The sequence below is a fragment of the Mobula birostris genome, chromosome 8, assembly GCF_030028105.1.
Source record: "Mobula birostris isolate sMobBir1 chromosome 8, sMobBir1.hap1, whole genome shotgun sequence".
Lineage (NCBI taxonomy): Eukaryota > Metazoa > Chordata > Chondrichthyes > Myliobatiformes > Myliobatidae > Mobula > Mobula birostris.
Window position 1 is genome coordinate 63,961,441 of NC_092377.1, and position 24,375 is coordinate 63,985,815.

General features: G+C 43.6%; 1 protein-coding gene across 1 annotated transcript in view; it reads left to right on the forward strand.

Moving 5' to 3' along the window:
* LOC140201352 (uncharacterized) overlaps positions 1–24,375 on the forward strand; it is a 129,078-nt gene that overhangs the window by 55,074 nt on the left and 49,629 nt on the right. Inside the window, exons 6-8 of the mRNA XM_072265317.1 lie at positions 2,827–2,891; positions 5,506–5,543; positions 6,339–6,418. Of these exons, the coding sequence (XP_072121418.1) occupies positions 2,827–2,891; positions 5,506–5,543; positions 6,339–6,418 (183 nt within the window). The remainder of the gene's footprint in view (positions 1–2,826; positions 2,892–5,505; positions 5,544–6,338; positions 6,419–24,375) is intronic.

Consider the following 24,375-nt stretch of genomic DNA (forward strand, 5'->3'; position numbering starts at 1 on the left):
GACTGGGTAATTAATCCATGTTTTTGCAAGATGGAAGAAGAGGAAGAGAGCTTGCAAGAAAAAAATTATAGGAATTCAGAATGATGAAGAAGCAAAAATGCTTTTCAAAAATTTTGGGTTTTGTGGTATGCGGCTATACTGTCCTTTGAAGTTTCCTGGCCTTTGGAGAAGAACCAAACTGTTCTTCATTGCTTTTTCATCCTGCTACCTTGTTAAAAGAGTCTTCAGTGCAGTAAACCACATACTCACAAAAAACAGAAATCACTTGTACATTGTTATGTGTGGGGACTTAAGGGTTTTGCTGTCACAACTTGAACTAGATATTTCAACACTTGCTAAAAACCATCAAGCTCAAGGATCACATTAATATCGAAGCTGCTGTACAGTGCACAGATGCTGTGTAAACTAGGTTTAAAGACAAAAAAAAATTAAAGCAGGATCACTTTTCTTATCTTAGCATCTGGTAAACATGTTTTTACACTATAGGGGTGCCAGAAGGTATATTGTGCCAAAGAGGGGCATTGGCAAGTGTGAAGATGCTTTAGGGGCATGTTGGCAGGTACAAAAGTGCTTTACGGGGGCATTGAGCTAAAAAAGCTGTGGAAACATTGCCCTAGCCTAATCATGGAACAATTTACAATGACCAATTAACCTACTAACCAGTACATCTTTGGACTGTGGGAGGAAACCCATGCAGTCATGGGAAGAATGTACAATCTCCTTACAGGCAGCGGCGGGAATTGAACCCAGGTTGCTGGTACTGTAAAGCATTGCGCTAACCACTATGCTACTGTGCTGCTCCATGCACCTTAGCCAGCATGGGAGGTTGGTCAAAAACGTTCAGTCACTCAACATTGAAAATGAGTTAATTAATTAATTTAGATATTGTAGGAGAAGCCAGAGATTGATAGCAGATGGCTGCCTCTCTAACTGGAGGCCTGTGACTAGTGCTACAGAGATCGGTCCTGGGTGCGTTGTTGTTTGTCATCTACATCAGTGATCTGGATAGTTAACTGGATCAGCAAATTTGCAGGTGACACCAAGATTGAGGATGCAATGGACAGTGAGGAAGACTATCATGGCTTGCAGAGGAAACTGCATCAGCTGGAAGAACAGGCTGAAAAATGGTAGATGGAATTTAATGCAGACAAGTATGAGGTTTTGCACTTCAGTAGGACCAACCAGGTTGGGTCTTGCACAGTGAACAGTAGGGCACTGAAGAGTGTGGCAGAACAAAGGGATCTGGGAATACAGGTACATAATTTGTTGTAAGTGGTGCAACAGGTAGAAGGAGTTGTAAAGAAAGCTTTTAGCCCATTGGCCATCATAAATCAATGTATTGAGTACAGGAGATGGCTGTAATGTTGAAGTTGTATAAGACATTGGTGAGGCCTAATCTGGAGTATTGTGTGCAATTTTGGTCACCTCCTTACAGGAAAGATGCAAATAAGATTGAAAGAATACAGGGAAAATTTACGGGTACGTTCCTGGGTCTGGAGGACCTGAGTTATAAGGAAAAATTGAATAGGTTAGGACTTCATTCCTTCAAACTTAGAAGATTGAGAGATTTGATAGACATACACAAAATTGGGGGGGTGGAGGTATAGATAGCTTAAATGCAAGGAGGCTTTTTCCACTGAGATTGGGTGGTACTACAATCAGAGATTATGGGTTAATGGTGAAAGGTGAAAAGTTCAGGGAACACGAGGGGAAACTTTTTCACTCAGAGAGTTGTGAGAGTGTGGAATGAGCTGCCAGTACAAGTGGTGCATGTGAGCTCGATTTCAATGTTTAAGTGGTTTGGATAAGTACATGGATAGTCGGGGTATCGAGTGCTATGGTCCCGATGCGGGTTGATGGGAGTAGGCAGTTTAACTGCTTTCAGCATGGACTAGATGGGCCAAAGGGTCTGTTTCTATGCTCTACCTCTTTATGATTCTATGAAGAAGCCATATTACATTGACTACAAGAGTTGGGTCATGTTACAGTTGTACAAGTTGTTGGTGAGATGGCACCTGAAGTATCGAATGCATTTCTTGTCGGAAATATGTCATTAAGTTGGAAAGAGTGCAGAAAGGATTCATGAGCATGTTACTGAGACTGGAGTCCTGAGTTATAAGGAAAGGCTGTATAAGCTAGGATTTCCCCCCCGAATCAGAGAAAACTAAGGGTGATCTTGAAGAAGTATGTAAAATCATGAGGGACATAGATAAATTGAATGGTCACAGTCCTTTTCCCAGGATAAATGAGGCTAAAAGTAGAGGGCATAGTTTAAGGTGAGTGGAGACAGATTTAAAGGGGATCAGAAGGGTAAGTTTTTCACACACAGGGTGGTGGGTTTGGGGAACAAGCTACCAGAGGGAATGATAGAGACAGGGACATTTACAGTGTTTCAAAGATATTTAGACAGGTTGTTGTTGTTGTTTCGTATGGCAGGTGCTTTTCAGGTGCATGGATAGGAAAGGTTTAGAGGGTTATGGACCATACACAGGCAAATGGAACTAACGTTGGTTGGCATGGACAAGTGGGCCACAGGGCCTGTTTCTGTGCTGTATACCTTTGACTCTTATTTTGAATACAGTTATTATTAGTTTCTGAAATTACCTTAAGAAAAATAAATCGATGAATTTAATAATCACATTTCTACCATATTCTCATTAACTGAGAAATTGCCAACTTGAATCTAAATGCCACTTCATACTGAAGGCTATCTCAGGGCCTCGTAGAGTTTGTTTAGTTTCTTTTTAGTATGGAAGCTTGCTGTATCCAAAGTTGTCAACATTTCATGGTATTAATTGATTTACATGCTAAAATGTTGTTTTACAGCTTCGAAACAGCCAAGGTTATTTGATTCCAATTAATAGTGAACTGAACATAAACAGCAAACAAAAGTAAGTAATAATTTTTCTCAATGAACTGGCTGCATTCTTCAGTCCGCTACAGCAGAAGTGACTGTAGATGAATGTTATGAATCTAATCATATGATTTTTCTGTACTTTGCTCCTTGTGCTACTCTTTTTGCCATCTAGCACACCGAATATTCCATGGCATTTCATCTACTACTGTAAATATTTATTGACCCCACCACTAATGTGCAAAAGCTTCTGTGTCTGTTTACAAAAAAAATACCATATTTACTTGGCAAGACAACTGATCCCAAGTATGTGATCTCTACACCTGAGAAGAACAGGGTAGCCAATTCCCATACAAGTCAAAAATTATTCAGATTTACTTAGAAAATGCTTTTCCTTTATCATTGTTGGGTCTAAATTCTTGAGCTTCTCCTAATCACTATGGATGATGTAGCTTCATTGGAGTACAGCAGTATTTAATTGACAAAATCTGCTACCACCTTAAAGGATATTAGAGATGGTCATTAAATGTTAGCCCTGTCATCGAACCTCTGTTTCTACAGTATGAATAAATATTTTTTTCATGAATAGCAGGTGTTGTTTCACTCCTTCCAAAGTTGTAGTCTGTTACGGAATAATTCTGAAACTAGGGTTCCCTAATAATTTTCTGGCTGATCTCTTTCAAAATAGGCATTTTTCTTACATATACAAAGTCTTAATGCCTTAAGAATTATCCTCCAAACTTCTCTGAGTTACCTAAATTCAGGTTTCGTATTCTTGCCCACAAAGTGTCCCTTGTTCTTGCCCTGTGCTGCCTCAGCGTTCTCCTCCAGTCTTACCAATCCATGTGCACTTTCTGCTTTTCTAATACTTGAATTCAAACCCCTGTGCAGTCTGCTATTGATGATTGCTTTTTCAACCCCTTGGAGTTTCCTGGCTATTTGTCTTGGCTGTGAGGGATATTTTAAGATTGCAAGGTTGCTGTTTTCCTGTACTTTCATGTAAAATTTCTAGAATTCTGTAAGATTGGTCTAGGTTTTCTCAGTGCAGAACATTGTCTAATGTGGTAAAGATAGTATAGAAAATATACAGAGTTAAAGGCAATGCTATTCAATTACATTAACTGCATAATGACATATTGGCACTGGTTCAGAAGAATTATCAAGCCAAAAGATTATGAAAGTAGAAACTAGGAAAATATAGCCAGACACATCTGGTCACAAATCATGATTGTGTGTCTGACATGGTTTTCATGCTAGTTGTATCCTCCGCATACAAAAGGTGCAATCTATAGGAATACAACCTCCCTACACCCACTTTTACTCTCAAATCATCAAAGTTGTGCTATCTCCAGTCCTTCCTGGCCCTAACTATTTTCATCCATCCATCAGTCACCCCAGCTCCAAATGGCAATATCCTGCCAGCTCGTCACAATGCCCTCCTGGCAGGGGGGACCCAATCAGGCTTCCAATCAATAATCTTCTCTTATTTCTCTCTCCTTAGCTTTCGGCATCCTTCAGTACCATGTAGGTTTACAATAGCCAATTCACAATTGAAATAGTAGTTGCTATGCCAAATAAAACTAGGTAGCACACATGTGGGCATCAGAATTTGTAGGTATTCCATATATGAAGAATTGGTAGAATCAAAGCTTTTGGAAGATTGAAGAAAGCTATATTTCATGCTGCTCACGCATGTTTCTTGGAAACCTTTGTTCACTTGATTTGCACCCAATAGGCAGGAAGCATAGAACAGTGCAGCACGGGAGCAGGCTTTTTGGACCATAATGTTGTGCAAAAGCAAATGACCAAATAAGTTAATCCTTTATGCCTACACAATGTCCATATCCCCCCATTTTCCTCATATTCACATGCCTATCTAAATGTCTGTTAAAAGTCCCTGATGTATCTGCCTCCACCACCACTCCAGGCAGCGCATTCCAGCATTCCAGCATTCCAGGCACCTACCACTCTAATGTTTTTTTAAAAAAAAATTAATTGCTCTTGCATTTCAAAGGTTCATTTACTATCGAGGTATACAGCTCTAAAATTCTTCTGGTAGCCATGACACCCAAGAAAGAAAAGGAAAGGAAGGTAGCATGATCATCCCCAAACATCCTTAGCTCTACCTTGATCAATCACCTGTGTCACCTCATCAAAAAACTCAATGAAATTAGTAAGATGTGATTTGCCCCACACAAAACCATGCTGGCTCGCACTAATTAGGCTCCCCCTAATTAATTTGAGGTCATCCTCAAATTAATATTTGTCCTTGAATTTTGTATCTTAAAGATCTCAACATGTGATTTTAATTATCTGGATACCAGACAGACTTATAATTTTGACACTTCATGGTGCAACCTGCAGTTAAATGTTAAAATTATAAGTACTTACTTACTTATTTTTATTATTTCTGTCTTTTTGTGGTTGCACAGTTTGTTGTCTTTTGCACACTGGGTGAACGCCAAAGTTGATGTGATCTTTCATTGATTTTATTATGGTTATTATTCTATTATTGATTTATTGAGCATGCCTGCAAGAAAGTGAGTTTCAGGGTTGTATATGGAGACATATATGTACTTGGATAATGAATCTACTTTTTGAACTTTGAACTTTGAAATTCTTTGTTTAATTATGTTTGAATTTCTTTGTAGGCCGTATGTTCTGGAAGTAGTAAAGTTGTTTCAACATGGTATGTAATTTGTTAAGTAAATGGTCTTCATGTAATAATGTTGATAAATAAATAAACGTTGCTGCATTGATACCCTTTGAAGCAGAATGATAACTATAATCTATTTATCTTGGTGTTCTTGTGACTGAAGTCAAGCACATCAGTGTTTTCTGATTTTTGACCTCTACAGAACTACTACATTTGAGAGGCTTATTACATTCTTACAATGCAGAACTTTAAAGGTATTGCTATACACTAACATTATGTATTATTCAGTAAATTGTGCACGCAGGCAGCAAAATTTTACCCACCACTGTTTGGTGTTGCTACTGCCTGGAAATCTGAGGAAGAACAGCCAGAGCTGTGGGAAAGCTTATGAGACACGGTCACTTAAAAGTGTAACATCTTAATTATTTAAGAGCAAACTGATAATTCAGTATTTCGTGGTAGAGGGCCTTTGGAAAACATGGAATAAGAAAGAAGTACTGTAGCAGTATTGGTTATAGAAACAAGTACAACCATGATGAGTGATGGAATACCAGAAAGATTAAAATATGTGGCATCTTGAAAAACAGAATACAGGAGCAAGAACACCACCAGAGGAATACTATAAACTATTGAACCACTTAAGTTCCTCTCAATGAGCCTCTTGCTTGAAGCACCTTACTGATATCCCTGTGCATAACAGGATCAAGCCTTTGGAGTTTAGGAATTGGTCACATGTCTAAAGAAGTGGTATAGAAATTGTGAATAGAAAACAGACTATAAATTATACAAAGTATATATTTTTCTATTAGCCTGTTCTTTCATCTTCAGTTGTGCCCAGACCTCGTACTGCTACCTTGACGGTTATCAATAAAGGTTTGAAGAACAGACTGCAAAGCATCGTGAAGAGGGTATGAAAACTTAAGTGCCTAGATTGCAGAATAAATCATTTGCCAAACTTATGCAAGTTAGGCTGAAGGACTTGCACTTACTGTTCTATGTTCTAGAAGATCAATGTGAAAAATTGCGGCTGTGGAAGGTTTTAGTAATGTTAATTTGTAATTTGTATTTATATGAAGTTTAACAAAATATTAGGCAACTACTGGGATTGGAGATTCAGGCTAATTATTTATATTTTAAAATTGAAAATATTCCTCTTAATTCTGCAAGTTTGGAAGCATTTTAACAGAGAGAAACACCTGTTTTCACTGTGGGTACAGAATGTTTTTTTAGCTGGAATCATACTTGAGGCAATGCATGTGAGAAGCATTAATGTTTTAGTTTTAAGGAACTGTCAATATGATTTGTTCCACATAGGTAATTCCTTGCATAATAATGAGTACTATACATGTACACTTGTACATAACACTGCTTCAATACACAGGAACTATGTGCATGCATCCTGTTTTGTAGCCACACCTGTGCCTACCTTGTCACTTTAATCTCTATCCACCTCAATCTGACCTCTTTGTCTTTAGCTTTTTACATTGCTCTAACAATACCCAAACGCATCTCATCTTCCATATTGGCTTGTTACCAACAATTTCGGGTCGCCATTCTATTTTTCCTCTCTGTCCAAATATGTCACTGTACTTTCTTGTTTAAATTAGTTTCTTTGCTTTAATCTTCTATCCCTCTCCAAGGTTTTTAAATTGTTGTTGCGAAAACAGTGATTTTATCTATTACAGACATTCCCTCTGATATCTCTATCCTTCCCTCTCTGCCACTTAGAACATGTTTGCTTTCTGGCTCTTCTGGTTCTGGTGAAACGTTCTTGACTTGAAACGCTGACTTTGATTCTCTCCGCATGCATACTATTTGATTTATTGAGAGTTTACAGCATTCCTTGTTTCTCCCCCACTCTGAGGTTGAGCCTGAGACACATATCTGAGATCAAAAGCATCTTCCTTCTTTATTTTCAACTTTTTGCTTTAATTTACTGCTTTTCTGGAGAAGGCCAAAGTGAAGAGAAGATGGGAGATCTTATTGAAACTGTCTGAGGAGGGGGGTTCTGGAATGTGATCCAAATCTAAAGGAGAATTGATTCACTCTCTTTTAACCATGGAATACTTCATCCAGGTTTTGTATCTGGACATAATTTTCCCATCTTGTGCTTCAGATGTGGTTGAGGCAGCTCTCAGTTTGAGAAGCCACACCTTATATTCCATCTAGGTAGCCTCCAACCTGATGGCATGAACATCCATGTCTCTAACTTACGGTAATTTTTCTCCCTGCCCCTTCCCTTTTCTTCAATTCCTTTTTGCCTCTCCTCCTCACCTGCTTATCACCTCCCATTGGCATCCCTCCTCTTTCACCCGTGCTCCACTTTCCTCTCTTATCAGATTTCTTCCTCTCCAGCCCTTTACCTTTTCCACCTACATCTCCCAGCTTCTTACTTCATTCCCCCCCCCCACCCACCTGGCTTCACCTATCACCTTCTAGCTTGTCCTCCTTCCCCTCTCCCCACCTTCTTATTCTGGCATCTTCCCCCTTCCTTTGGGATCCTGATTCAGGGTCTCGGTCCAAACCGTGTACTGTTTATTCTTTCTATAGATGTTGTATGACCTGCTGAGTTCCTTCAGCATTTTGTATGTGTTACTCTGAATTTCCAACACCTGCAGCATCTCTTGTATTTAAGACTTGGATAAAGTTATCTTTAAAATATGAATGGAAGGTAATTTATTTAATGCAGAGCTTGGAGTAACATATGAAGTGATTATGACTAAATTGGACAAATTTTTCACTATTTACTTTTTGGAATTTGAACTGGTTTATTAAGTATCAAAGTATAGAGAAAAACTTGTTTTGCATACCGTTCATATAGATCAATTCATTACATAGTGCATTGACGTAGTACAAGATAAAACAATAAGACAATGCAGAATCAAATGTAACAACTGCAGAGAAAGTACAGTGTTGGTAGGCAATAAGGTGCAATGGCATAATGAGGTGGACTATGAGGCCAAGAGTCCATTTTAATGTACTAGAGAACCATTGAATAGTTTTATAACAATGGGGTAGAAACTTATCCTTGCCTTGAGCCTGGCGATCTGCGCTTTGAGGCTTTTGTATCTCTTGCCCAATGGGAGGGGGAGATGAGAGAATGTTTAGGGAGGGCGGAGTCTTTGCTTACGCTGGCTGCTCTACTGAGGCAGCGAGCCGCAGTGGCTATCAACTTCAGGAGAGCTCGCACCGCTCGCACCCGTCTTTATGTTGGCGACTCAGTAGTGGAAACTACAAGCAGTTTTAGACTCCTGGGGGTGCACATCTCGCACAACCTCTCGTGGTCCTAAAACACATCCTACACAATCAAGAAAGCTCACCAACACCTCTACTTTCTGAGAAGGCTGAAGAGAGCTGAACTATGCACATCAATACTCACAGTCTTCTACAGATGTGCAGTAGAGACCTTCCTATCATGCTACATCACCTCTTGGTACAGAAACTGCACTGTCAAGTTCAGGATGTTTTTACAATAGGTAGTCAAAATGTCCAGTGCGTCACCAGCAGCAGCCTACCCACCATCAGAGACATTACATACAGAATGGTGCCTGAAAAATGCCAGCAATATCATGAAGGATCCCACCCATCCTTCAGGGAAGAGGCTACGTAGTGTCTGTGCCAGAACCACCAGACTCAAAAGCAGTTACTTACCCCAAGCAGTTCAGCTGATTAACACCTCCACCCACAAACCCACTCCAATACACCATCCACCATCACTACTTCATCATTTCCTTTCAGAGTCACCTTATGTACAGACACCCCCTACTGAGAGACTCTTGGTGTACATATAATCAATCCATATATATAAGCTGTCTTATGTATTTATATATTTTTTATTATTATTGTATTCTTTATCTTTGCATTTTTATATGGTGCATCAAATCAAGAGGAATAATTATTTTGTTCTCCTTTACATTTGTGTACTGGAAATGACATTAAACAATCTTGACATGCACACAGTGTCCATGGAGGGTCACTAGTTTCTGTGTTGTGCTGACCTGTGTCTTTAGCTCTGTAGTTTCTTGTGCTCACAGGCAGAACAGTTGCCACACCAAGCTGTGATGTATCCAGACAGGATGCTTTTTTTTGGAGAGCACATTGATAAAAACTGGTAAGGATAGGTGGGGACAGGCCAAATTTCTTTAGTCTCCTGAGGAAATAGAGGAATTGGTGAGCTTTTGTGGCTGTAGCATCAATGTGGTTGGACGTTGATGCTACAGGACAGGCTACTGGTGATGTTCTTTCCTAAGAACTTGAAGCAGTCAACCCTTTCAACCTCAGCACCGTTGACTTAGACAGGAGAATGTGCGCTGTCCCTATTTCTGAAGTCTACAACTAGCTCTGTTGTTCACATTGAGGGAAAAGTTGTTGTGATGATAGCACGTTACTAAGCTCTCTATTTCCTTCTTGTACTTTGACTCATTATTATGAGAAATAGTCCACTACAGAGGTATCATCTATAAACTTGTAGACAGAGCTAGAATAGAATCTGTTTGTGCAGTAAGGAGTAAAGTAGCGGTTTGAGGACGCAGCCTAGTGAAGCACCAGTATTGAAAAATTTTGACCTGAGTATTGTTACCTGTCCTTACTGATTGCAGACTGTTAGTCAGGAAACCAAGGATCCAGTTGCCGAAGGGGTGTTGACTCCTGGGTCTCAGAGTCTGGTGATGAGTTTGCTTGGAATTATAGTATTTGATATTATCACTTTTTAATACAGGTGTCCTCCGCTTTTCGAACGCTCGCTCTACGAAACCTCGCTGTTACGAAAGACCTACATTAGTTACCTGTTTTCGCTAACAGAAGGTGTTTTCACTGTTACAAAAAAAGGCAGCGAAAGGCGATAAAAAGCAGCGCATGCCCCGAGCAGCCAAGCTCCTCCCCTGGAACTGCATTCTCGCCGGCAATGCTTAAACACGTGCCTGTGAGCAGCCGTTAGCAAGATGAGTTCTAAGGTATCGGAAAAGCCTAAAAGAGCTCGTAAGGGTGTTACACTTAGTGTAAAACTAGACATAATTAAGCATTTTGATCATGGTGAATGAAGGAGGACAAAGTGAGTTTGGCTTGTGGAAGTTGACAGAGATGATATTGAAGAGGTTTGGCATCCCATGACCAAGAACTGATAGATGAAGAGCTGATGCAATTGGAAGAGGAAAGGATAACAATCGAAACCGAATGTAGTAGCGAACGGACCGAAAGTGTAAGTCATCCAGGATCTGAACGTGAAGCAACTGTGTGAGCTTTTTGCTGCAGTGATTGCAGAAAAGTACGACTTTAATTTTGAAAGGGTACGTAGGTTTAGGGCATATTTGCAGGATGGTTTGAGTGCTTACAAACAACTGTATGATAGAAAAATGCGCGAGGCTAAGCAGTCAAGCATACTGTCGTTTTTCAAGCCTTCCACATCAGCCACAGCAGACAACGTACCTCGACCTTCGACATCGAGGCAGGCAGACATAGAAGAAGATGACCTGCCTGCCCTGATTGACGATGAGATGACACCCCAGTGTCCCACCGCCCCAACCCCTGGGCCGCGGACCGATACATTGCCACAAAGAATGCAGTGGTAGCCGGGACGCACCCAGCACATCTTTAAGAAAAAAGCCGAAATAAACAAGCTAATTAATTAGGTGCCACCAGGCACGTAAATGTCAGCCCAGATCAGAGGCGATTGTTGATTGCGTCGCCTCTGATCTGGGCCGACATTTACGTGCCGGGCGCCACCTAATTAATTAGCTTGTTTATTTCGACTTTTTTCTTAAAGATGTGCTGGGTGCGTCCTGGCTACTGCTGCACCACTGCATGCTTCACGGATCGGTATTGGTTGGCGGCCCAGAGGTTGGGGACCACTGCACCACCCCAGCCTCCGAGGACTCAGCTTAACACACCATCGTCAGTGTGCTCGGTGCTGTCTTCTCGATTCCGGTAAGTGATACTACACTGTAATACATTATTTCTACTTTATATAGGCTGTGTATTTCTATGTGTTATTTGGTATGATTTGTCAGCTTCATAGCTTAAAGGCTACTGGAGAGAGTGTTTCTGCCAAGAGCGCTTGCGTGAGATTTTCGCTACAGAAAACAGTGCGGCAATAATTGTAGAAAAGTATTTCTACTTTATATAGGCTCTGTATTTATCATATCATTCCTGCTTTTACTAAATGTTACTGTTATTTTAGGCTTTATGTGTTATTTGGCATGATTTGGTAGGTTATTTTTTGGGTCTGCAAACGCTCGCAAATTTTTCCCATATTAATAAATGGCAATCGCTTCTTCACTTTACGACATTCCGGCTTACGAACCGTTTCATAGGAACGCTCTACCTTCGGATGGCGGGGGAAACCTGTATGTAGTAATTTTGAGGCTGGATCTTGAGATTCTCACTTACTTCGCAGTATTAAGCCAAATATTATGACCATCATTGAATTAAGTGTGATTTTATCCAATAACAATTCTAATTTAGTAACTATATTAATTGAATGAAATAAACACAAAGAAAGGGTGCAAAAAATACAGAAAACCTGCTTCAAATAGACCAACATAATTCAGTCTTGTTTCCTTTCATTAAAAAATCAGTAAAAATTTCTAAAAGGAAAGCTTAATTCTATAGTGAAATAAAAATTAAACTCTTCATGAAAGAAGAAAAGCTCGCGTACTTCCAATATTTACTTAATTTCTTAAAGAGAATACTGCCTTATCTTAACACACACCTAACAGCCTCCACTCAGGCACAGTGTCCCTCTGTCTCTCATGCTACTGTTATCATGTTATAGTAATTTGTTAAATAACTTCATGTGTACAGCCTGTTCCTCAGTCAAAGTACTTCCTTGCAACTAATCACACCTGCATGCACACATTGTTGTAGACCAGTGGCATGTCAAATTAGCTTTCTAATGCAAGCCAGTCTTTTTACATTTCAGCCTGAAACACCACTAAGATGGAAAATAATTAATAACCTAATCTTTCCTGAATTAAAAACAGTGAGATTAGCCTAATATCCATCAGTGATCTCAGTCCCAGAAATGCCTCTTTTCACTTACAGGCAAGAAACCAAATTATTATTAGACTGGCAGGTTATGTAATCATACTTAAAAAAAATGCAGGAGCAGGAAATCTGAAATGGGAAACAAAGATGCTAGAAACAAGCAGTAAGACTAGCAGCAAGTGGAAAGAGAAGCAGTTACGGTTTCATATCAGGAATATTTTCCACAATTAAAACTTCCGACCTTGGCATAGAGATGTAGGAACGGAAAATAGATAGGATTAACTTCTCGCACTTTTCACCAGTGGCAGGATCAGAAGCAATGAAATGTGAGTCTGATACTACAATAAGTTAATCCTCTTACACTGGCTTTTTGATTTTTCAATAACTCATGCAAAGGTCTGTCTTGAAGATCCAAATTGAACTGATCGAAATTAAAACCATAACTAACATCTTATTAATGGACACAACTTTCTTTGGGGAGAACCAATCCAAAACCTATCTCTCAGAATTGGAGTTAACTCAGTTGAACTGCTTTTTAATACATGTTTGAAATAAAACCAAAGAATTCCACTGATTTCAGTTTCTATTCGATAAAATAATAGCTGAGTCTTACTATAACTAAGTTAAGACATCTATTTCAGAAGATTCGTTGACTTAGACACAGATACATAATAAGTTTTGTATCCAAGGTCCTGTCTTATTTGTAGTTTCCTGCATCTCCATTCCATAGGTAATTGTTATTTCCCTACTGTTCACAACTGTTTTGAAACAAAATATCTCAATTATCTCTGCTGTAACACAAAAGCTGCCAAACATCATTTAACATTTAAAAACGCACAGTGCATTCACACACGTCAAACAAAATATGACTTACTCTCAAGGACACAGGATGATGTACTGTACAACAAAATCACTCATACCTCAAGAAAAACTTTTAAGGTCTAACACAAAGGAACACAGGAATCTATGCAAAAATGTGGATACAAACATCTCATTGATCTAAAGTCATCATTTCTGCCAGCTGCAACAGGATCTCACCATTAGTCATATCTTCTCCCCATCCCCCACTTCTGCCTTCTGCAGGGACCACTCTCCTGGTGACTCTCTGGTCCCCTCATCCCTCCACACCCATCTTTCCTTGACCCCTGACACATGGCCCTGCCCTCATAGTAGATTTAACAATTATCCTTACTCCTCCTCCCTCACCACCATTCAGGGACCTAAACTTTACCCAGCTGAGGCAAAAGTTCACATACATCTCCTTCAACCTTATAATACCAGAAAAGATAGGAGCAGAATTAGGCCATTTGGCCCACCAAGTCTGCTCTGCCATTCCACTGTGGCTGATTTATTATCCCTCACAACCCCTCATGCCCCGACTAATCAAGAACCTATCAACCTCTGTTTTAAATATAATCAATGACATGGCCTCCACAGCTGCCTGTGGCAATGAACTCCAAAGATCCACTATCCTATGGTTAAAGAAATTCCTCCTTGTCTGTTTTCTAAATGGATGTCCCTCCAGTCAGAGGCTGTGCCCTCTGGTCCTAGACTCACCCACAATAGGAAATATCCTTCCTACAACCACCCTATCCAGGCCTTTCAATATTCGAAAGGTCTCAATGAAATTCTCCTTCATTCTCCTAAACTCCAGCGAGTACAGGCCCAGTCCCATCAAATGCTCCTCATGCATTAACCCTTTCATTCCCATAACCATGCTCATGAACCTCCTGTGGACCCTCTCCAATGCCAGCACATCTTTTCTTAAATAAGGGGCCCAATACTGTTCACAATATACCGACTGACGTCCGACCAATTCCTTATGAAGCCTCAGCTCTTGTTCTTATATTCTAATCCTCCAATGCTAGCATTTCATTTGCCTTCCTTACCATCAACTCAACCTTCAAGTTAACCTTTAATGAGTCTGTGGGACATTTTTTGAATTGTCCCCAGAAAGTCCAGCCATCGTTGTTCTGCCATCATCCTTGCTGGTGTCCCCTTTGGCCAGCTCCTCTCATGCCTCTGTAATTTCCTTTACTCCACTGTAATACTGGTATACCTCTCTTTATTTTCTCCCTTTCAAATTGCAGGGTGAATTCTATCATATTCTGATCACTGCTTTGTAAGAGTTCCTTTGCCTTGAGCTCCCTAATCAAATTTGGTTCATTACACAACACCCAATCCAGAACTAGCTCGTCCCCAGAGACTCAACCACAAGTTGCTCTAAATGTTCATCTCGTGGCATTCGAAAGAGCGGGATCCAGCAGCAACATGATTTTCCCAATCTACCTGCATATTGAACCCCACCCCCCAATGCCCTTTTTACATGTCTTTTCTATCTCCTGTTGTAATTTGTATCCCACATCCTGGTTAATATTTGGAGTCCTGTATATAACTCCCATCAGGGTATTTTTACCCTTGCAGTTTCTTAACTCCACCCACAAGGATTCTACATCTTCTGATCCTATGTCACCTCTTTCTAAGGGTTACCAATAGAGCAACCCCTCCCCCTCTGCCTACATGTGTGTCCTTTTCATACAAGGTCTCTCATTGGATGTTAGGCTCCCAACTATGATTTTTTTTCAGCCACAACTTGGTGATATCATTCTGTAAACTGTGTGCATTAAAATATAACACATTCAGTCCTGTATTCATCACCCTTTTTGATTTTGCCCCATATTACACTGTAACTCATCCCACTGACTACAATTTTGTGCTATAATCTTCCTGTCCTTCTTGAAAGTCTCAGTACACACTGCATCTACTTGATTACCAACTGCCCCATCTTCAGCCCTAACTTTCCGGTTTGTATCTCCTTGCCAAATTAATTTAAATCCTCCCCAACAGCTCTAGCAAACCTGCCCACAAGGATATTGGTTGCCCTCGGGTTCAGGTGTAACCTGCCCATTTTGTACAGGTCATTCCTTTCCCAGGAGAGATCCTAATGATCCAGAAATCTGAAGCCATGCATTCATCGGTCAAATCATCCTATTCTTACCCTCAGTGGCGAAGGCATAGGTAGCAGTCCAGAGATTACTACCCTGGAGGTCCTGCTTTCCAGCTTTCCATCTAATTCCCTATATTCTTTCTTTAGGACCTCCTCCCATTTCCTACCTATGTTTTTGGTAGCAATATGTAGCATAATTTTGGGCTGTTCACCTTTGCCCTTTAGAATGCTGTGCATCCGATCTGAGACATCCCTGACCATGGCACCTGAGAAGCAACATACCAAGTAGGTGTCTTTATCACATCCACAGGATCTCCTGTTTGCTCCCCTAACTAAGGAATCCCCTATCGCTACTACACTACTCTTCTCCCCTTCTCTTTGGAGCCACAGAGCCAGGCTCAGTGCCAGAGACCTGTTCAATACAGCTTCTCCTTGGTAGGTCATTCCCAGCCCGCCCCCCCCCCCCAACAGTATCCAGAGCGGTATACTTATTATTGAGGGAGATGGCCACAGGTCTACTCAGCATCAGCTACCTATTGCCTTTCCCTCTCCTGATAGTCAACCAGGTAATCTTTGAGATCCTTTGGTATCAGTATCTGAAGATGATGTGCGGGCTGCCTCCAAGGAATGTGGCCATCTGGATGAAGTATTGGCCGAGTACTGAAGACTTCATACTTTATTGTCGCCAAACAATTGATGCTAGAGCGTACAATCATCACAGCGATATTTGATTCTGCGCTTTGCGCTCCCTGGAGTACAAATCAATAGTAAATATTAAAAATTTAAATGATAAATCATAAATAGAAAATAGAAAAGGGAAAGTAAGGTAGTGCAAAAAAAACCGAGAGGCAGGTCCGGATATTTGGAGGGTACGGCCCAGATCCAGGTCAGGATCCGTTCAGCAGTCTTATCACAGTTGGAAAGAAGCTGTTCCCAAATCTGGCCGTACGAGTTTTCAAGCTCCTGAGCCTTCTCCTAGAGGGAAGACCTGTGCTGACTGGCTGGCTGGTGTGATCACTGAGATCTTTAACCTCTTGCTTTGGCAGTGTGTGGTACCCACCTGCTTCAACCAGCCTTCAATCATACCGGTGCCCAAGTAGAGTGTGGTAACCTGCCTCAATGATTATAATCAAGTGGCACTTACATCCACTGTGATGACGTGTTATCAAAGACTGGTGATGAAATATATCTCCTGTCTGAATGGCGATTTGGATCCGCTTCAATTTGCCTATCAGAGCAGCAAGTCCACAGCAGATGCCACCTCATTGGCTCTTTACACAACCCTGAAACACCGGGAGAACAATGGCGGAAATATCAGAATGCTCTTAAATGATTACAGTTCAGTATTTAACACCATCATCCCCTCAAAACTACTCAGTAGGCCCTGGCTTCAGTACCACCTTGTGCAATTGGATTCTGGATTTCCTCACTTGTAGGCCCAGTCAGTTCAAATTGGCAAAAAGATCTCCTCCACGATCTCCATCAGTGGCTTAGAGCCCTGCTCTACTCACTTTGCACCCTTGACTGTGCGGCTCAGTACTGCTCCAACAGCATACTCAAGTTTGCTGATGACACCACTGCATCAAAGGTGGAGATGAATCTGTGTATAGGAGGGAGATTGAAAAATTGGCTAAGTGGTGTCATAAAAACAGCCTCTCAGTCAATGTCAGAAAGACCAAGGAACTGGTTGTAGACTTCAGCAGAAGGAATCCAGAGCCAGTCCTCATCAGAGCATCAGAAGCAGAGAGGGTCAATAACTTTAAATTTCTGAGTGTCACTATCTGGACCCAACATGTAAATGTAATTGCAAAGAAAGCACGGCAGCACCTCTACTTCCTTAGGAGCCTGCAGAGATTTGTCATGATATCAAAAACTTAGATCAACTTCTATAGATGTGCAGTGGAAAGTGTACTGACAGGGTGCACTACAGCCTGGTATGGGAACACCAATGCCTTTGAATAGAAAATACTATAAAAGTTGGTGGATTTGGACAGTATGTCATGGGTAAAGCTTTCCCAACCATTGAGCTGTCATGGTTCTGTTTGGTTGTTCCCCTTTAATGCTCCTTTCTCCCTGGTTATGCCCTAATTACCGCCATTAGATTTCCAATTGCTGCTAGTTTACTTAATTATGGTACACCTGGTTTGCATCAGAGACTGTGAAATAAATACAATGGCGTCACTACACAGGTTGCCAGTTTGTTGGTCTATTCTTGTGTGATACTTCGTTCTTTCGTCCGCTTAGAACTGTTAGTTCTAAGTTTAGTTCCAAGTTCTGCTCTAGTTTCAAGACAGTCTCTGTAGATCCCGTCTCCTTGTCAAGATTCCTCCGGTTTGCTATTCTACGTTCACGTCTATGCCAGCATCCCCAACTCAGTCGACGTGCCGGTGTCCTGCACTTGGGTTCTCCTCAGTCGCCCCGTGCAACAGAACAAACTGGCCAACATGAACCCAGCAGACACGAATCCTTTGCAACAAGCCCTCGCCAGCCAGGGCTCCCTACTGGGCTTGCACGATCGGTTGCTCCAGGAAGTCATGGAAAACCTCTGTTCCCTGTCAGTAGACGTAAGAAAGGTCAGTGAACAGGTCAACCGAGTATCCACCCATCTTACCCCGTCGACTCCGGGAACTCCGTCTGACCAGCCCAGACAGCCTGTGGTGGCGACGCCCAAGACGTCAACAACACGTCCGCTAAGAGAGCTGCGCGTCCCTGAACCAGAACCCTACGCTGGAGATCTGGGGAAGTGCTGGGCTTTTCTGCTGCAATGCTCCTTGGTGTTCGAGCAGCAGCCATCCATGTACGCCACGGACAGATCTAAAATAGCTTACATTATGGGGTTGTTGCGAGGAAATGCCTTAGCGTGGGCACCGCGATTTGGGATAGTCAGCCAGAGACCTGCTCTTCCTTCCCCACCTTCATCTCAGAAATAAGGAAGATTTTTGACCATCCCGTCTGCGGTAAAGATGCCACTAAGCGGCTACTCACCCTCCATCAAGGCTCACGTAGTGTTGCTGAATACTCCGTGGAGTTCCGGACGCTAGCGGCCAACTTGGGCTGGAATGATGAGGCTCTCCAGGAGGTATTCCGGCAAGGCCTCTGTGACAAGGTAAAGGACTAGTTGGCGGCTAGAGATGACACTAACAGCCTGAATTCATTGATCTCCCTCGCCACCAGGCTGGACAACCGACTCCGAGAACGACAGAGGGAGAGAACCGGTTGTCCTACTCCTTTGGCCACCCCACGGCATGCTTTACCATCTACTCCCAGCCCTAACCTCTCTCCTCCTCCCACTCCTAGAATAGCATCCGGCCCGTCCGTTTCCACCACCCCGGGAGAGGAACCAATGCAGCTGGGTCGGAGCCATCTTTCTCCCTCAGAGTGACTCTGGAGATTAAGAGCAGGGGATTGTTTCTATTGCGGTCAGTCTGTCCATTTTCGTGCTACCTGTTCCCTTTGGCCAAAAGGGAGGGCTCACCAGTCGAAAGGGGGACCCTGGTGAGTCAGACCACATTCCCTTCCGTCCCCCAATCCCCAATGCAAGTCCAAGCCATTGTAAGCTATAACCAACAGTCCCTGTCCTTGTCTGCCTTGATAGACTCTGGTGCTGAGGGGGATCTGTTGGATGAAGATATAGCTTCCCAGGCTGGAATTCCTCAGGAGCTGTTGAGTACCCCTCTGGAAGCCCGGGCACTGGACAGAAGACTTCTGGCCCGAGTCACTCACTGTACCCCACCACTGTCTTTGATTCTCTCTGGGAACCATCGGGAACAGGTACAATTTAAGTTGATCTCCTCTCCTCAAGCTCCAGTAGCTCTTGGGTACCCCTGGTTAAGCCGCCATAACCCTTACATTGATTGGTCCACCGGGAAGATAGCCAGCTGAAGTCCATTTTGTCACGCCACTTATCTGCAGTCAGCCCTTTCCCTGGTAAAAACCACATCGACCTCACCTGCCATTGAACCCCCTGACTTGTCCAGGGTTCCAGTGGAGTACCACGACCTGGGACAAGTGTTTAGTAAACAACGTGCCCTTTCCCTGCCTCCACACTGACCATACGATTGTGCTATTGACCTTCTCCCCAGAGCTCCTCTACCCACCAGTCGGCTGTATAACTTGTCCCGGCCAGAGATGGAAGCAATAGAGGGTTACAGCAGGTCATCTCTCACGGCGGGCATCATCCGACCCTCTTCCTCCCCGGTGGGCGCAGGGTTCTTCTTTCTGGGGAAGAAGGATGGTTCACTATGTCCCTGCATTGACTACCGAGGCCTACATATAACCACAAAGAATAAGTACCCACTGCCTCTGATAAGTTCTGCGTTCGAACCACTTTACGGAGCCGCCATCTTCTCGAAGCTGGACCTACGAAGCGCCTGCCATCTGGTCCGAATAAGGGAGGGGGGACGAGTGGAAGACGGCATTCAATACCCCTTTAGGCCACTTCGAGTACTTGGTCATGCCTTTTGGCCTCATCAATGCCCCGCAGTCTTTCAAGCCTTGATTAATGATGTACTAAGAGACTTTATTAACTGCTTTGTGTTTGTCTATCTAGATGACATCCTAATCTTTTCCAGCAGACCCAGCAACACATTCATCATGTCTGTCAAGTCCTGCAGAGGCTGGGGGAGAATAAGTTATTCATAAAGGCAGAGAAGTGCAAATTCCACGTCCCCTCGGTCAGCTTCCTAGGTTATATCATCGAGAGTGGACAGGTGAGAGCTGATCCCGAGAAGATCCAGGCTGTGGCGGAGTGGCCCAAACCCACGGACCGCAAGCAACTCCAACGGTTCCTGGGGTTTGCGAACTTCTATCGCCGGTTCATCAGAAACTACAGTCAGGTGGCGGCTGCCCTGACCCTGACTTGCCTCACCTGCCACACCTTTTCTTTGGAACTCCGAGGCGGACTCAGCATTCGCGGAACTAAAGAGGTGTTTCACGTCTGCTCCCGTTCTGATTCAACCGGACACCTCCTGTCAATTCATTGTGGGGGTTGACGCCTCCGACTCCGGGGTGGGAGCGGTACTGTCCCAACGTTCGGGCCGAGATCAGAAACTACATCCCTGTGCTGCCTTCTCTCGCCGACTGTCTCCCGCTGAATGAAATTACAACGTGGGGAACTGGGAGCTACTGGCGGTCAAGCTGGCGTTGGAAGAATGGAGACACTGGTTGGAGGGGGCGGAACACCTGTTCATCGTCTGGACAGACCATAAGAACCTTGAATATATCCAGACTGCCAAAGGCCTGAATTCTTGCCAGGCCCGTTGGGCATTATTTTTTGGCCGGTTCAGGTTTACCCTCACCTATCATCTGGGGTCCAAGAACGGGAAGCCTGATGCTCTCTCCCGTCAATACGTTTCCGAGGAGGACCTTCCCAACCCCGCGACCATCCTTGCATCATCCTGTGTAGTGGCTGCCCTCACCTGGGAGATCGAGTCCAGAGTCAAAGAGGCCCAATGGACTCAACCTGACCCAGGCATCGGACCTCCCAATCGCCTCTTTGTACCCGATTCTGTTCGATCACAGGTTCTCCAGTGGGGGCACACTTCTCGTTTCGCCTGCCACCCCGGAATTGATCGGACTCTGACTCTTCTGAAGAGACATTTCTGGTGGCCCTCCATGGACGCTGACACCTGTTCCTCTGTCTCTGCATGTTCCGTCTGCGCCCGTGGAAAAGCTTCCCATCGGCCACCTGCGGGATTGCTTCGTCCCCTGCCTTTCCCTGGTCATCCCTGGTCACACATCGCTCTGGATTTCGTCACCGGGCTACTCCCTTCACGTGGAAACACTGCCGTACTAACTGTGGTGGACCGTTTCTCCAAATCAGTGCATTTTGTAGCTCTCCCTAAACTCCCTTCCGCGCAGGAGACCGCAGACCTTCTCGTCACCCACGTTTTCCGACTTCCCAGAATCATAGAAACATAGAAAATAGGTGCAGAAGCAGGCCATTCGGCCCTTCAAGCTTGCACCGCCTTTCACTATGATTATGGCTGACCATCCAACTCAGAATCCTGTACCTGCCTTCTCTCCATACCCCCTGATCTCTTTAGCCACAAAGGCCATATCTAACTTCTTCTTAAATATAGCCAATGAACTGGCCTCAACTGTTTCCTGTGGCAGAGAATTCCACAGATTCACCACTCTCTGTGTGAAGTTTTTCCTCATCTCGGTCCTAAAATGCTTCCCCTTTATCCTCAAACTGTGACCCCTCGTTCTGGACTTCCCCAACATCGGGAACAATCTTCCTGCATCTAGCCTGTCCAATCTCTTTAGGATTTTATATGTTTTAATAAGATCCCCCCTCAATCTTCTAAATTCCAGCGAGTATAAGCCTAGTCGATCCAGTCTTTCATCATATGAAAGTCCTGCCATCCCAGGAATCAATCTGGTGAACCTTCTTTGTACTCCCTCTATGGCAAGAATGTCTTTCCTCAGACTAGGGGACAAAAACTGCACACAATACTCCAGGTGTGGTCTCACCAAGGCCTTGTACAACTGCAGTAGTACCTCCCTGCTGCTGTACTCGAATCCTCTCGCTATGAATGCCAGCATACCATTCGCCTTTTTCACCGCCTGCTGTACCTGCATGCCCACTTTCAATGACTGGTGTATGACACCCAGGTCTTGTTGCACCTCCCCTTTTCCTAATCGGCCACCATTCAGATAATAATCTGTTTTCCTGTTTTTGCCACCAAAGTGGATAACCTCACATTTATCCACGTTAAATTGCATCTGCCATGAATTTGCCCACTCACCTAACTTATCCAAGTCACCCTGCATCCACTTAGCATCCTCCTCACGGCTAACACTGCCGCCCCAGCTTCGTATCACCCGCAAACTTGGAGATGCTGCATTCAATTCCCTTGTCTAAGTGATTAATATATATTGTAAACAACTGGGGTCCCAGCACTGAGCCTTGCGGTACCCCACTAGTCATTGCCTGCCATTCTGAAAAGGTCCCGTTTATTCCCACTCTTTGCTTCCTGTCTGCCAGCCAATTCTCTATCCACATCAATACCTTACCCCCAATACCGTGTGCTTTAAGTTTGCACACTAATCTCCTGTGTGGGACCTTGTCACTTCAGATATTGTCTCCGATCGGGGACCTCAATTCATTTCGGAAGTTTGGAGATCTTTTTGTTGAGCCCTTGGTGCCTCAGTTAGCCTATCGTCCGGGTTTCACCCACAGACCAACGGGCAAACGGAGCAGGTCAACCAGGAGGTGGCGTTACATTGTATAACAGCCAACAACCCGTCTACTTGGAGCAACCATCTCGCATGGGTAGAACACGCCCACAACTCTCTGGTCAGCACCACGACCGGAAAATCTCCTTTTGAATGCTCGCTTGGTTATCAACCCTCTGCTGTTTCCCGCCCAGGAAGAAGAGATTTCATTGCCGTCAGTCCAGGCCCATATACACAGGTGCCAAAAAATCTGGGAAGACACACGCACGGCCTTGCTTCCTTCAGCCAACCGTAACCGGAAAATTGCCGACCACCATCATACCACTGCTCCTGAGCATCGACCTGGGCAGATGTTGTGGCTCTTGTCTAGAGACATTCCTCTGAAGAACCAGCCCAAGAAGCTCGCCCCTCCCCACCCCCGCCCTGCTTCCTGGGACCTTTCGAGGTTGAGAGCATTATCAACCCCACGGCAGTCCGGCTCAAACTACCTACGTCTATGCAGATCCACCCTACATTTCACGTCTCCCAGTTAAAATCAGTTTCTGTCAGTCCCTTGTGCCCTCCGACCGAACCCCCTCCACCTCCCCCGGATCATCGACAACCATCTGGCATACACTGTCTGGCGGTTATTAGATATCCGCCATCAGGGCAGGAGTCTCCAGTACCTGGTTGACTGGGAGGGGTACAGCCCGGAGGAACGTTCCTGGATTCCCCGCTCCTACATTCTGGACCCTTCTCTCATCCAGGCTTTTCATCGGGACCATCCAGACAAGCCTGGGGGATCGCCAGGAGGCTCCTGTTGAGGGAGGGGTACTGTCATGGTTCAGTTTGGTTGTTCCCCTTTAACATTCCTTTCTCCCTGGTTATGCCCTAATTACAGTGATTAGATTTCCAATTGCTGCTAGTTTACTTAATTACAGTACACCTGGTTTGCATCAGAGACTGTGAAATAAGTACGATTGCGTCACTACAGGTCACAGGTCGCCAGTTTGTTGGTCTATTTTTGTGTGATACTTCGCTCTCTCGTCTGCTTAGAACTCTTAGTCCTACGTTAAATTCCAAGTTCTGCTCTAGTTTGAAGATAGTCCCTGTAGATCCCATCTCCTTGTCAAAATTCCTCTGGTTTACTGTTCTACATTGACATCTACGCCAGCATCCCCAACTCAGTCAACGTGCCGGTGTCCTGCACTTGGGTTCTCCTCAGTCGTCCTGTGCAACATGAGCACATCTACATGAAATGCTGTCATAGGAAAGCAGCACCCACCATCAAAGATTCTCACCACCCAGGCCGTACCATTTCCTCAGTACTGCCATCAGGTAGAAGGTACAAGTGCCTCAGGACTTGCACCACCAGTTTGAAGAACAGTTACTACCCCTCAACCATCAGGCTCTTGAAATAAAGAGGATAACTGCACTGATCTACTGAGATGTTCCCACAACCAATGATCTCACTTTAAGGACTCTTTATCTTGTTATTTCATGCTCTTGTTATTTAATGCTATTTATTTACATTTGCACAGCTTGTTGTCTTCTATTCTCTGTTTGCTCTTTCATTGATCCTACTCACCACTTCTCCATGCTGTGCTGGCCATTTTGGCTCTCCACCCTCAAGGTGGTGCAGGGTTTCAACCCGAAACATCAAAAATTCCTTTTCTCCCACAGATGCAACTATTCTATAGACTTGTTGATTATGCCAGTAGGAAGATGAACCTCAGGGTTGTATGTCGTGACATGTATATACTCTGATAATAACTTTTA